Raw genomic sequence first — 16110 nt, 5'->3', positions numbered from 1 at the left:
AAAGAAGGCGGAACAAGACTTCTTACTTAGTGAAGAAGAACCACTAAACCTTTATCCGCACGCAGCTTTGCAGTTCACATTGCTCAGAACACCTGCACTTTCCAAGACAAAGACAACTTTACAGTCATTCAGTTCTTCTGGAATTTGACTCGGACCGCGAAGTATCCCGTTGATTTTGAAAGTCTCATAAGGGGGGATGAGCACTTCTCCCTCGTCCACAAACTGTGAATAACTTTGTATAAAAGCACCTAAACACGTCTTAATTTTAAAGCAGGTCTCACTACCAAAATCTTTCTGGTTTGTTTTGTAGGAGCTGGAGGCGAAAAAACCAAACCGAATTTTCTGATCGACTTTGCCAGTAAACACGTCACGGCTTCGTCTATAGGAAGTCTGACAGTAGTCATTCTGATTCAAGATCTGTATGGCCGAAGTCAGGTAGTAATGTAAAATGTGGAACTGGAATGTCGAGGTATAGACATCCCTGTTGATCCTGACTGCATTATTGAAGTCCTTGTACACATCATCACCTGTGTAAACACAGATTGCTTGCATGTGTTTTTTGGTTAGAGCCTTATTCTTTCTCCTTTCGAATTTCTCTTTGACACACTTTTCTGCATCTTTCCAGGTCTTTTCAAATGGTCCCACATGCAGTTCTTTAAAATATTTGTGCTCGACTATGTCCCTCATTACTTCATTGCAGCCCATATACAGGTCATCAACTGAATCTTCAACCATACTCAACGGGATGACCTGGTTGGCATCTCGCAGAGTGAAGTTGAAACGGATCTAAAAAAAAAAAAAAAACAGGGAAAAGGAGAAAGGTCAGGGAAGGTTGTTTAAGCAACAGTTTTAAACTTGTAGTTTGGTATTGAACTCTTCTATTTAGAAACTTGAGAGATCGACACTGGCCTTGGAGTTGTCATGCAACAGTGGCATGCTATATTAGCTTGCAATTCTTTGCAATAAAGAACATGTACATAAGAAAAGAACAATGCTAATGCAGGCAGATGGTATCAATATTGATCATTTGTGCCTCAAAATGCTTTATAGCTCCGAAGATTCACGAGAACAGACTGACTGATGTTAAAAGTTAATGAAATTAATATTGTTACAGCCCACCGCCCTTATCTTAGTTGTATTTAGGATTAAATGCTTCAGATTTTAAGCAAAAAGCACTTTTGGTTGACTCCTCAAATATGTCTAAGCTTCTTGATATGATATGATGAATGTCATATGCTGCACTTACCGACATGGACTCTGCTGACAGCATCCAGCAAAGGAGTAAACACAGTGGACTGAGGATCCGCATGTTCATTCAGTAATCTGGAGAACTGTTTGTAAAATTACACAGTCAGAGAATAAGTCAGCAAATGTGTACTAGTATTACACACATGCAATATGTATAAGAATGGAATGAAAAAGTCTAAAAGTCTTTCAACAATCTAAAAACAAAAAGTTGGTATGACTTGAAAGATGAACTCACCTGTCGTCGGGATTAGAAGATGTCGACAACAAAGTGAACCGCACAAGTCTGCAGTGTTGATCAGAAAGTGGGTGCTCTGCATTGCTCAGGACTCATGATCAGCAGCATATATACCTCCTGCCTTCCTATGTGCACATGCGCATTTGCACGTCTGTGGTTTGTGGGTGATTTCTGACAGCGTTTTAAAAAAAAGCGTGTTCTTGTGTGTGTGTGCACCATGTGTAGGTGTGTAACATCATCAGCTGTTCCAAAGGTTACCTGCATCAGCAAAAATATTTGTTGGTATTCATTATAGACTTTTATACTACGTTAAATACATTTTCTGAAAAGCTGACATATGTTTCGTTCCAAGTGTCCCTCTTTGTATAATTAAAAAAAAAAATATCTTCAAAAATAAAAAATAAACAATACCTGTCACCTAAACTAAATGGCCTGGGGTCCAAAAGACCCCAAAAGTCCTGAATAGGATTAAAAACAGTAATTTCAGTACATTATCAACTTTTCTTTTGCAGTAGCACATGCAGAGCAGGTTGAACATCTTAAATGTTCTGCTTAATGGATCTCATCGCTCTGTGCAAAGGCAAGAAATATTTAATCTGAGGTGCATTTGGTTTAGTTGCACCATCGATGAAAACAGGAGGGCAAACTAAGAGTGAACAGAAACATTTAGCATACATTTAGACCTTTTCAGAGTTCAGTCCATCGCTGGCTTCAGGGACCTTTGTGCCAAAGAAACATACAAACCACCAACAATTCTCTTGTCATATTTTGAAAAGTTTTTCACACCACTCCTTGTTTTAGAGAGCATGGACACTTCACTTCTGTTGTCATTATATTTGGAGAAGCTAATCAATTCCAAAAAGTGCAAACACTAAGAACCAAGCATTTAAGCTACTCTATTAAACGAAAGTATTTTAAACCAGTAGCTCTCACAGGCTCTGTCACACATTCATACAAAATAGTGTGACGCTACAGATGTGTTAATTTTGATTAATTTTGGTCGATCACAATGAAGCTTGTGACCCGTGGTTTGTGTGACTGATGCTATAAGCGACATAGGTGCAGTATCAGACAAAAGCTGTAGAGCAAAACATCTGAATTTTGGGTGAATGTTTGAAGAATCGTCAATTGTTTCAATTCCATTTCCACATCAAAACTATGAGAAGCCAAAGAATTAAGAAGTAGTTGAACGGTCAGCATTGTACAAAAAAATAACTTTGTTTTTTTCTTGGATTGCATTTGTCGTCCCTGATTACCTGAGTACTGTACATAGAATTTCGCTGCCACTACATCGCATTTTGCTTCAATGAGAATTTTTACCCCACAACTGTCCATCCATCCATCCATCCATTATCTATACACCACTTAATCCTCACTAGGTTCGCAGGGGGGCTGGAGTCTATCCCAGCTGACTCAGGGTGAAGGTAGGGGACACCCTGGACAGGTCACCAGTCTATCACAGGGCTACACTTAGAGACAGACAACCAAGCACACTCACATTCACACCCACAGATGATATAGAATCACCAATTGACCTCAACATCTTTTTGGACTGTGTGGGAGGAAGCCGGAGAACCTGGAGAGAACCCATATAGAATTATCACTGTAAAATTATGTTTAACAAAATTAACACTGAGATCTTGAAATGTGCTGCAGACGAGAGATTCTGACCCAGCCAGTGGTGCAGTTGTGGGAGTCATCATTTGTGATATTCTTGGCCGTAGTGTGAAGGCATTTCCAGTACAGAATGACTAACTTGTGAAGATCTCCCACACTGTGGTCAGTGATTAGTCAAGGATCATTTCTCTGAAACTAGAGTTATTTTTTGGTAAAAGTAAAGTGTCTTTCTGCAGAAGTCACAAGTGGTGAATCATGTGTTTGAGTTATTTATGCATGGAACATTTTAGTTGAATGTGAATGTCTTTTAAGCTTATCATTCTTCATTATCTATTCCCAAAATCAAGAGAAGTTTAATACTTTATCTCCTGGTCCCGGCCTTGTTCACCCAGCACTATACCTACACCTTTTCCCTGTTGAACTGTCTGTCTACCTTGTACATCACTTCTGAATCTGCTTCTGCTCAACGGAATAGAAATAACAGAGCTGAAGTAGTGAAACAGAAAAGTGTTTCGACCTCTCAAGTTTGCACTGTATCATCATTCATCATTGAATGGCTCTGCAGAAGATACAACCCAGACATGCGCACACTTCTCTCTACCGCTGCCTCAGATCATATCAAGGACACCTCGCTGAATCTCAGTTACTTTAATGAAAAGTAATGCTATCCGTCAGTGCTGAAGTGAGTAGGTTTTATTTTATATGTTTTTAAAGGAAATACGTTGAATATTATGACCACTGATGGTTGGCACAGTGGAGGAGTGTTTAGCAATGTAGCCTCACAGCCAGGAGGTTCTCAGATTGAAGCTGCTGTTCAGCTGGGGCCTTTCTGTGTTGCATGTTGTTGCCGGGCCTCCATGGGTTCCCTGACACAGTCCTAAGACATGCATGTTAGGGTGCCCTGACCCTGTGACCTCTACAGATTCAAGTGGGTATAGTTGATAGGTGAAAGGATGATCAGTGCACAGTTAGAACCTTCTTCACTTGAGCACCATCTGATGGTAGCATCAGGAATGGCACTGGATTCTATTTTGTGGACACTGGGTTGCTTTTGTAGAAACTAACCGATATCCACTTTGAGAAATTAAGTGCTTGGAAGGTCCAGGTCCTTCCCTATCTGCATACTATACCCCATTCGCTCAAAATGGTCACAGGCCACTTTGTTTTAACACTGTTGTTATATCATGTAACTGTATCATTCACATTGATGTATTATCAGTATGTAAATGTTGTAATTGGTCATGATTTGTTCTTTGTAAAATGTCAATCTAGAAAAAAAGTTTATCATATAAATGTAGTGTAAAAACAAAGTAAAAACAAACTACATGTAATGAAACTTATAGAAATGTAGCACTTTACTTAAATGCATTGCTAAATCTGACGTACATGCTTGTATCAAAACGTCTTGTGCAAACTCACTTTCTTCAGCACTGTTCTACTGTCATGCTGGCACAAGCAGAAGCTTCGTTGGACTGAATTTTGTGGGAATGAAAAATGACACAATTAAATAAAATCGGCAAAAACGATCAATAATCAGTAAATAAAAGTAAAGCACTCCACATTTTCACGTCATCAGTTATAAATCATGTATTAACTAAATAACTAAACATGATGGAAGAATAGTATTTTATTAGCATAGGCAGCTTTACTTCCAATCTGTAAAGGCCCGGTCTGTCCTCACTCCATACGCACCCAGCAGGGGTGAACTGATGCTTTATGATTGTCTGTGAAATAGTGTAGATGTATTTTGTTACTGGGCTCACAGGTATTGTTTATTGAGTCAAATGTATGTTGGGGGCGTGGCTTTGCATGAACCTCTATTTAGGTGAGTGCAGTGCACGCGCGCGGTGGCACGTAGTGGGATGACGACACACGCCAACTTGGAGGTTTCCCGGAGTTACCTGGCTGCGGAGTTTGGATTTTTGCTTGTTGGAACTTCTTGGAATAACTAAAGGTGCTGGAACGGGAGGACGGACAGCTTCGCGGAGTTGCCGAGGACCGGAGCCGTCGTTCAAAGGAGGGCTGATGCGCAGAGCCGTGAGTTGGTCCAGCTGTTGATGGCATCGGCCCCCTGCCACGAGTACTGTGGCGTGCATTTGTTTGCGGCCTTGCAGAGCCGTGCAGGTGGTGGCTGAACTATATATATGAAGCCGGACGGGCCATGAGCTGTTTGCTGAACTGTTTTTCAGCCGTGTCGTTTTGCTATGTTGTGTCTGGGGATGCGCTTGTGTATGTGAGCGGGGGGGTAAAAAAGTAAAGTGTGTTAAGTAAAAGGCTCTGAGCCAAAACAAATGTATGAGAGTGTCTGATTTTCACACCTGCTGAGGCATAGATCCGCCCGTCTCCTTTATATAGAGCGTTGTGACACTGTCACCTCGGAATTAATAGGTGAACTGTTACAAATCAATGTCCATCCATCCTTCGTTCCATTATCTATACACCGCTTAATCCTCACTAGGGTCGTGGGGGGCTGGAGTCTATCCCAGCTGATTTAGGGTGAAGGCAGGGGACACCCTGGACAGGTCACCAGTCTATCACAGGGCTACACTTAGAGACAGACAACCAAGCACACTCACATTCACACCTACGGATAATTTAGAATCACCAATTAACCTCAACATGTTTTTGGACTTTGTGGGAGGAAGCTGGAGAACCCGGAGAGAACCCACGCTGCACGGGGAGAACATGCAAACGCAGAAAGATCCCGGGTGTCCTCACCGGGACGCGACCTTCGAACTGCGAGGCGACGGTGCTAACCACCGAGCCACCTTGCAGCCCTCCAATCAATGTGTGACATCAGAAAGACAGTGATACACTACAATTTAAAAACTGTCTTAAGATAATAATAAGATAATTCTTTTTTTTTTTTTTTTTTTAATTTGAATAAATTTAAATGCTTATTGACCTAAGCAAGATTTTGCTGTATTTATAGGCATTAAATTAAGAAGTTTTTAACTCAACTTTGAGCATGAGCTTGCTCAGAGTAAACACTGATCACGGCTGACATTTATTCAGCTTAAATAATTTCCATGGCTTGGCTTTATTGAGGTGGAAGGACCCGCTCACCTTCATGGAGCCTACAGGAAACATCCAGCAAACACAGTTACTCATCATCACTACAGGCAGGCAAACACCTTCTCCATTTATACACACATAAGATATACACAAACTTCTTTTGACACATGAATGTATGCAGGAACACACATACTTGCCTGTACAACAGATTTATTAAAAGGATTAAATGGCAAGTCAAATTCTTAATTAACGTGCTTTTTGATAAGAAACATCAAGTTTGCACAGACGCATTGTCATGTACACAGTCCCAGTGTGTGTTAGAAACCTGAATGTTTGTGAGTTGCACATTGATTCCCACACTAGCTTGTGTATATGCGCTCAGGGCAGTGGGTTTCATTTTTACCATTCTGTTTCCTCTTAAAGGAAATGATGCGTTCAGTGCAGCACTGTGTTCCCAGTGAACCAAGTGCGCAAACAGACACCCTAACCAGTGTTACCACCTCAAAGACCACCTACCATTGCACTTTGCAGGCGATTTCTATACTAGACCCGTTTAATCAATTCAGTCAGACCCAAACAAACAGCTTGCAAGCCATGTTAATTTCAAAGCCAATTAGCAGTGTCTCTCACTGTCTGAGCAACTGGGTTGAAAAAAAAAATGTCATGCTTTCAAAGCGAGTAATAATCTCAGCTTAAATTAGAGATGCAGCTGGGAATTGAGTCTTAGAATTGATCACAGCCAAGACAAACTGTGTTTACCAACATTTTGGCCAACAGTATTAGCAAAAAGCATCTGTAATAATCTTAACAAAGCTGCCATATGTTGTTGGTACAATTCTACACTGTTAGCTCCTTCACGATTATACTAAGAAAGTCAGAAAATCTAGATTATAAAAAGTTGATAATCTACATTTTTTTTGTTCATTACATTTAATCTGATTGACAAACACTTTATTACAGTTGTGTTGTTTTTGTATGCAGTACAGCAAAAGAACATGAAACACAGAAGAAAACAGAAGACTATTGTGAATATTGGATTATTTTGTAAAGAGCAGAACACGATTTCCATGCTTTAGTCAGGAGGTCCATATATTTACCTTTTTGTCAGAGTTGTCGGTTTTGCACTCCTCCATTCGACAAGAAAGCAGTCATGTTTGCGTTCAAGGACACACTGCTATAGCAAGTAAAAGTTTAATGGACAAATAGATCGAGTTCCATAACATTTAGTGGGATTCCTGAAAAGCTCAATAAAAGTAAATGTTGGACGTATTTGAGTGTGAGAATGACACGAGGCGTAATGTTGCTGAAGCTTTGAACTTAGCGTGAGTCCTTTGTCTTGAGTGAAACCATTAACTTCCTGTTCAAGGCCACATGCGTCAAAACCTACATGTGAAACGTGTGAAGAGTATTGTGTGGTATGCGAAGGTGTCTTGTGACAAATGGTGTGTTAACTTTTTCCTTATCAACTGAAACAAAACCTAAAGATAAAGGTGGGTAGAGGTGATATAGTCAAACAAATGGCACATTAAATTAGCATTTTGCAATTTTCATGATCTAAATAATAACAATAATACAAAAAAACACAGATCATGAAAAAGGCAAGCAAACATTTCGTACACTTTCAAATCCATACAGTTGGATAAAGTCATAATCAGGGTTTCCAGATTAGGTGCCGGTGATTGGATAAATCCCTAATTGAACCTTTGACATGTATGTTCTGGTGTCCTTTTAAAGTGTGTACTGTCATCATGTACAACATCTAAAAAGCTCTCTGAGGCCTTCAAAATATAAAGGTTTAGGGATGACAATGAGTCTGCTACTGGATTTAAAAAGATTCACAAAATGCTTGAAATACATCATTCCATTGTACGGAAAACCATCTGCAAGGGGCAGAAATTTCAAAGGACAGTCAATTTGTCCAGAATTGACTGCCCCAGAAAATCCAGCCCAAGAGCAACCTTTTTTGTAGAAAAAAAAGAAAGTCTCCAAAAAAAAAAAAAAGTCCAAAATGTCATCAGAGCCTCTGCAGGTAGCAGGAGTGTCTACAAGCAGAAAGCGGTTGCACAAATGTGACCGCCATGGGAGGTGTGGCAGGATAAAGGCTTTACTGTCCAAAAAGAAACTTAGAGCGAAACTACAGTTTACCCATGAACATACCAGCAAATATCAGGCCTTCTGGAATAATGTTCCCCGAACAGACGGATCAAAGGTGGAGTTGTTTGGCCACAGTAGCAGTGTTTGGTGCAGCTTTGCAGGAGAGGAACTTTGTATCAGCTGTGAAGCATGATGATGGAAATGTTATGGTTTGGGGGTTGCTTCACTGCCTCAGGGACTGGGCAGCTTGCAGTCAGTGATTCAACTATGAATTCTGCATCATATCAAAGAGTGCTTGAAGTGGTTGGTAATGTTTTCAAGAGGAGAATGATCCTAAGCGCACGGACAAATCCGCCATGAGCTTTGCATGTACGCGTTACGGTTAAACAGTCTTTTTCTTCATGCTTCATGCTTCACTCATGTTTTTTTTTATGTCTCCCACACATAAAAAAAAAAAAAGCCGTGTAGGAGACACGGCCTTCGCAACACATAATGTGACAGCATTGTGAAAAAAATTTGACACTTTGCTGTTAGAGGTTTTGCATGTGTCGCTGTGTGAGATCACATGTGGCTCTGAGGTCTTAGACAGACGACATTTAGGGTGAGATAGAGCTGTCTGTCTAAATGTGAAAAAAAAGGGATGACCTCAACAAGTGAAAATAATAATAACACTTAAGAAGAAGCAAAATTCTATCAGAGAGTTATTAAAAGTAAGTGGCTTTCCAAGATTAGCAGTTGGAAAAAAACAGCAGAAAAACTATGAAATGTCGAATGATGTGGTACAAGTTTTGTGGAGGACCTAAAAATCGTTTGCATGGTGACGAAAACCACTTTTATGGCTGCACAGCTGTCAAAAATGCTCTCAAGTTTGTGGAAGTATATGCTTCTTGGAAATGATGAGGAAGAAAACTCAATGGAAACAGCCTCAGAAGAGGGTTTGACGAGGGGATGCAAAGGCCTGGCAAGCCTCAGAAATGAAAAAAGGTCGAGTTCAAGTTCACAGAAACCTCCAAAAAGAAAGTATTAGAGTCTTCGAGCCAAGTTCTGACAACTGATGAAACAAAAATCCTCCTTAAATTAAAGGAGCAGCTCGTGAGTTAATACTTGGCTGCTTGTGGAATTGGCACATTGGCATTTATTGGTGATTTGACTGCAGACAGAAGAAACATGATGGAAACAGAAGTACAGAGGCCCATTCTGTGTGTCAGTCAAATTGATCAAAATTCGTTATTTTGATGAATTTCATTTTTATCATTTATCACAGACATTCTGCCACATAGCTTTCCATGGCGAAGAGGTGGACTATACTTGACTGGCTGAGTCAGTTGCTTCATCTCAATCAAACTGAGCTGCTTCCCACTGGCTGAAGGCCGAGTTAAAAGCTTAATGACAGAGATCGAAACCCCGACAACAAGCAAGAGCTGACGTTAGCCGCAGTGACAGCATCGCAATGGAAAGACATAAAGGTGAAGTCTACGGTTTTAAAACTGTATGTATATAAAACATATAAACTCCTCGCTTTCCATGCAAATTGTACTAAATGTCTGCAAAGATGCAAAATGTTGTATTCTTTATAACATCCAGTTCTGGCAACTAAAACATGATTGCAAAGTTATCAGACATACCTGCAAATGCACCTTCTTTTGGCTTCCCCTTTGTCAAATTATTCACAAGTTGACCACTGTGAGTAACAGGAAAGGAGGAAGGTGTGAACAAGAGACGCTGCAACGGGTTCGTGCGGTATGCTCAGAACCACAAGGGAAGTCATTTTCGCACAATGTGTTCTCTTTATATGAACAGTCCAAGGTCGAGGAATAAAGTACAGCTTCCAGGAGTTATTAGTGAACATGGTATTTATGAGGACACCGTCGACTACTACATTTCTCTAACCTGAGGCTCTGTCTGCTTATGGCTGGGAACATATCATCATGTTAAACCTTCAATGAATAATATGTGTATAATACCAGTGGATGAGCTGGATGCGTTATGTGTAATATGTTGCTTCCGGTGACAAACACACAGAGAATTATCATTCAACTGTGAAGTTGCCTTCAGCTGTACGCAGCTTTCCAGTCTGCTTTCACAGCCGGCAACTTTACTGCTATGGTGCACATCATTCTCCAGATGTAGAAAGCAGACAACCTGGTGAACATCAGGGGATGTTTAGTAGCTCAAATGCCAGATAATTCCCAAAGGAGGTAACGGAGAACAAAAAGTGAAAGTGAACTTTGACCTTGTTTATCCATTTCAGGCAGCACCTGGCACTGCTTAAAAATGTCAGACACTTTTGCTTGCCAGCCTGCATGTTTGCACTGCTTATTAACTACTGTCTGTTCAGTCATGGGAAATCAGTTTTATTTGGTGATGATGGTTGTTCTTTCACAACTTTTGGTTTTGACATCGCAAGAAAAAAAAGCTACAACAGGACAATAAATGTGCTGTATGATTTAAATACTTTTAAAGTTTTAAAAGCTACAAAGAGCCATCAGTGTTTCAGAACACACAAAAAGATCTAAGAATATTAGATATGGACATGATGGGTGTGGCAGCTGCTGAAATATTAAATGCAGTGAAATAGAGCGTAAACGTCCGTGTGCATATTTGCTGTGGCTGTGGTTTGACAGGGCTGTGTGAAATAACACTTGTGAAGTCTAGACACTGTTTCTGGTTAACTAGAACTCAGAGTGCATCCAGTTTGGCGACTGTGATGGCTATGTCTCGACCTCTGCTGGGGTCTGGGGGTATCAGGCGGCGAGATGTCAGCAGCAGATCCTTTAAGTCGTGTAAGTTCTGAGGTGGGGTATCTATGAATCGGTCTTGTTTTTCCAGCATAATCATCCTCGATCAAACATGAGGAATTTGTAAGGCCAAGTAAACACCTTTGTTATGTTCCTCAAATCCATCCTGAATAATGTTTGCAGAGTGTTATCCTGCTGAAATAACCATCAAGGGAATACTGATGCTGTGAAGAAGTGCACATGGTCTGCAACAGTGTTTAGGTAGATGGTATGTGTCAAAGTGTCATGAATGCCAGGATTCAAAGCTTCACTGCAGAGCGTTGCCGGGAGCATTACGCAGCCTCTATCAGCTTACCTTTATCCCATGGTGCATCATTCTACCATCTCTTCCCCTGGTACATGACACACACATCCACATGATTTAAAAGAAAATGGGATTGTTAGTCCAGGCCAGCATCTTTCATTGCTCCGTAGTGCAGCTTTCATGCTCATGGGCCCATTGTAGCACTTTCAGTGGTGGAAAATGGTCATCATGAGCACCGATTGGTTCGTGACTACAAAACCCCACAAGCAGCAGAGCACTGTGTGTTCTGATACCCTTCTATGATAGCCATTATTAAGGTTTTCAATGATCTGTGCCGCAGTTGCTTTTCTTGTGGGACAGACCACATTGGCCAGCCTTTGGATACCATGTGCACACATGGAACTGGTTGTCCTTCCTTGGACCACATTTGACAAGTACTATCCGCAGCATACTGGGCACACCTCACAAGGTCTGCAACTTTTGGAAGTGCTTTGACCCAGTTTTCTCGCCATCACAATTTGACCCTTGTCGAAGTCATTCACACTTTTACACTGCCCATTTCTCCTGCTTCCAACTGCTTCAGGAACTGACTGCTAACTTGCTGCATTATATGTCCCACTTCCTGAAACTTTACCTGTCAGTGGTTTTAATATTGTCGTTGTTTGATATATTTGTCTTCTTTCGTATTCTCATGGGCTGCAAGGTGGAGAGGTGGTTACCACCGTCGCCTCGCAGCTAGAAGGTTGCCAGTTCGCATCCCGGTGAGAACACCCGGGATCTTTCTGCGTGGAGTTTGCATGTTCTCCCTGTGCAGCGTGGGTTCTCTTCGGGTTCCTCACACAGTCCCAAAGTGAGGTTAACTGGTGATTCTAAATTATCCGTAGGTATGAATGTGAGTGTGCTTGGTTGTCTGTCTCTAAGTGTAGCCCTGCGATAGACTGGTGACCTGTCCAGGGTGTCCCCTGCCTTCACCCTATCAGCTGGGATAGACTCCAGCCCCCCTGCAACCCTCGTTAGGATGAAGCGATGTATAGCTAATGGATGCATAGTATTCTCATCTGTATAGGTAATTCCTCATAGATTCCAAACATTAATTTGTAGATAATGGCATTATAAAGGCTCTGATGCAATTTTATAGTCTTTCTACTCCAACAGGCCTTTTAAACAGGAGACATTTTGTAATGTCGTATAGTAAAAGTGTTACCCCAGGAAGGAAAAAACCATGACCCTGGTACTGAAGCAGTTAAATAGAACTGAGCCATCATTAATTAGATTTTGCATACATGTGCATTTCCTGTTGTGAAAATGTCCTCTGTAAGAAGACAGCTATGACATTTTAACAAAAATCCAGCAGATGGCAGCATTCTCCAGTGATTTGGTCCCCGTTCTTGAAGTTGCCTGAGATGTTCTCAACATCAACTCTGCTTATGAGTGTGCAGGTTAGCATGTGTGTGTGAGCATTGTGTGAGTCTGTCTCACCCTGACTGCATTCTGAGTATTTTTCGGTGTAATTATGAGCAGAGGCAACATCCCTGAGAGGGGGTTGGGGGTTGGGCAGCAGACCATGTTAAAAAGATATGGAGAGGTGAGCAGGGAGGGATGAATGAGTTGCAAAAACAGAGAGAGGCCGAAGAGATGCAAGATGCTCTGAGTGCTGATAAATGGCAAAATAATGTTGCAGAGATAGATTGGGCATTGGATTTTGTCAGGAAGAGATGTTTAAAAAACAGTTTTAAAAAAGCTAACGGTAGAGACAGAGGACAGGTTTCAGAATAAGTATCAATCTCATGTTACACTCAAGGCCCAGCAGAGATGAGAGAATACCAGGCAGAGTCAGGTTTGAAGCTCGTGTTGTGAAGCAACAGTGCAAGCAAACAGGGAATGTAAAGCCTGCGAGAGGATGGGAGGGATTGTTGATGAGCAGGTTTTTTGGTTTTAGCTGTTGCATACCTCGGAGAGCAGAAGGGGAGCAGAATAATACAGCAAAGACACAGAAGTAGAAGACTAGAGAGTCCACCCAGTGGAGAATGATCTCTGTACAAAGCAGCAAGGTAGGAGTGTGTGTATTTGTGTGTGTGGGCAGGGAGGGTGTAGTGTTAAGCGAATTACTTCAGCGTTCCCAGCTGAGAGAAAAAAAAAGAAATGGATGCAGCTAAAAAATAAAGAGGAAAGGGTTAGTATGGATGGGGAGGAAGGGAGTCGAGAGTGAAAACCCTGAGTACAGTACATACTGAGTTATAGCAGAGAGTAAGTAAATAATAAAAAGGGGTGTTTAGGGAAAAGGACAGGATCGAAAAAGAGACGGGGAAAACAGAAAACTCAAAGGGAATGGAGGAGATTTCAAATGTGAGACTGTGCGCGAATGAGTAAATACGAGAAGTGAAGCAAGGATGGAGGAAGCTTGGTGAGGATGGGACAGGGTGGAATGGATGGACAGAGATGATGGAAAAGCATGATGAGGGAGAGGCAGTGAATAAATTGGCCTTGAGGGAAATTTAAGAAGTAGGAGGTTAGGATGGAAACTGCATAGGAAAGAGGGAGGGATGAAAGCAGGGGTAGTTCAAGAAATGTGGAAGAGAGGCAAGCGAAGGAACGAAAACCACTTGAAAGAAAAGAAGAAAGACGATATGAGGGAATATAAGGTCAGAGGAAGAGGATTATGGGGGGGAAGAAAGGACGAGGAAGAGCAGCAGGAACGGCAGAAAAGAAGTTGGAGAATATGAAAGGCGGACCATGAAGAAAGGAGCAGTGTTTTTGGACGGAGGTTACGAGACGTAGAAGCGGTGATGTAGAAGCAGAGGAGGAAACACTGGAAAAACTGACATGAGGGCAGGTTGTTGTGAGAAAGTCTCGGAGAGTATTACAGAAAATCTGAAGAGCAGAGAGCAAAGAAAAAATAGGGATCAGAATGACGAGTCAAAAGGTGTGAACGGTGAGGGAGGGAGCGAGAGAACCATCGGGGGAATCAATGGGAGAGGGGAGAGGAATGAGGAAGGGAGGGAGTGAAGAAGAGAGGGATCAATCTGGAAGTGGCACACTTACTCCACTGCTGGCTGTTACAGCAAGAGTGGAAGGAAGCATCGCAGACAAAAGGGAGGAGGGTGTTGCTACAGTGCATAATGTAATTTACACAGAATAAACCCAAGTTGATGATTGGAGGGAACTGGGAGCCGGTATGCGTGTTCTTTCACTTGTGATGAGCTCGCTGCACTCTGTCTTAGCTGCATGCGCTTCCCCCTATTTGTGATCCTGCAAAGGATAAGTGGGTATTGATCATAGATGCATGGATGGCAATTCTGCCACATATATTTCTTTGGTTTTAAATTCTCAACCCCACTGCTGGTCAAGGACATCAATATTGAATATGGCTTACAAACCCCCCAGAGCACTAATTCTTACTTTCTCCAGAACTCTGCAGGGATTCTGCTCACTTTCTATAGGGGAGGATGTGGATGAATAAAGTATGGGTTACGGTTTGAAATATGAAACATATGATTATTAAAAAGCAAAAAGGTGATTGTCTTCAACTTCTTGACTGGCAGTTGTCAAACCTTGACCAAAGGTAAGAAGTTTTGGAAGTCCTGGAACGATTTACAATTTACAGACTTTAAATTTACTGTTTCACTGAGCTAGACCTGGGGGATAAAGAAGAAGAAGTAAAAATCCTTGAATGTCAGAGTCAAAGTGTTGTGAGATGTAAACATCATGACTGAAAAAAGGGGATTTGAATAATGTTTTGACCTCATGTCCAAATGGTACACAGACTGAAAGATGAGGTAAATGGATGGACAAGCAGCATTAAAGGAAGGATTTTAGTTTCAGTGAAGGACAGAGGAGAAGGAGGGATGGAGACAATGTGGACATGCATCTGTCTATATTAGGACATTAGGAGGAAGTGTATAGAAAAAAACATAATAGTGATGTTGCATCATCTCGGAGAAAAAAAGATTTTTTAGTTATTTTGGTGGATTTATACCAGCTGAGAGCAGCAACGGATGAAAAGAAGTCAGGACAGGGAGAGAGAAAGTGGAAAAAGGAAAAAAGATCGGCATGTAGAAGCAATATGATTCAGCTTATAGATATACTGAACTGGGTTTTCTATACAGATAATATGTTTTGCTGTATAGAGAATAGACATTTCTCTGTAGCGCTTTCAGCTCGCTGGGGCTTGCTTTCACACATAATTATAAATAGATGGAATAAGGAAAATTTTGGTGCCTTCTCCCCCAAGCTATGAAATGCAATGATAGACAAGAGTATGAATGGTTGAAGGCAAGAAAGAAAGAAAGAAAAAAAAAATCGGTGGGGACACTTAAAAGAGACTGACGTTTGTAGAAGTGATGATGGGGACTGCAAAGTTTTCACTTAATGTGAATCCGGCAAATGCACCGAGAATGGAGGAGGTGGAGGAGGAGGAGGGAGAGAATCGAAGGGGAAAGGGAACAAAAGAGGAGGAAAAAGGACGTGGATGGGCGATATGTTTTGGTGAGTTACTGCCGGTAGACACAGTAGAAGGTATCCTCTTCAAGTGGGTCACATAAGCTGCAGAAACAGACATTTATCATACATGACAGCATGCCATTGTATATATGTGTGTGTGTGTGTGTGTGTGTGTGTGTGTGTGTAAAGCTTGCCCTATTGTTTCCCTCTATTTCACATACAGATTTGAAGTGCGTGTGTGTGTGTGTGTGTGTGTGTGTGTGCATAAAATACTAAGTCAAGCAGCTCTGACAGGGCACAGATGTTGGGGCAGGTGAGAAGAGTCTGTTCCTTCTTCTCCTTTGCTTCTTTGCTTCTCCTTCATTCTCAGTTTTTTTTTTTTTCCTTTCTACAATTTTAACCATCTCCTGCACTTCCCT

At 41.4% G+C, this 16110-nt stretch overlaps 1 protein-coding gene across 1 annotated transcript; it reads right to left on the bottom strand.

Annotated features, from left to right (window-relative positions):
* LOC103374908 (ecto-ADP-ribosyltransferase 5-like) lies at window positions 1-1560 on the bottom strand. Its single transcript, XM_008305061.1, has 3 exons — window positions 1484-1560; window positions 1247-1331; window positions 1-786 (listed from the first exon to the last, which is right to left on the bottom strand). Exons 2-3 carry the CDS (start codon window positions 1313-1315, stop codon window positions 52-54), a joined length of 804 nt encoding a protein of 267 aa, XP_008303283.1. The 5' UTR covers window positions 1316-1331; window positions 1484-1560; the 3' UTR covers window positions 1-51.
* Window positions 1561-16110: the final 14550 nt, after the last annotated feature.

Source organism: Stegastes partitus, unplaced genomic scaffold (genome assembly GCF_000690725.1).
Source record: "Stegastes partitus isolate 25-593 unplaced genomic scaffold, Stegastes_partitus-1.0.2 Scaffold2396, whole genome shotgun sequence".
Lineage (NCBI taxonomy): Eukaryota > Metazoa > Chordata > Actinopteri > Pomacentridae > Stegastes > Stegastes partitus.
This window is presented reverse-complemented; position numbering and strand designations above follow the sequence as displayed.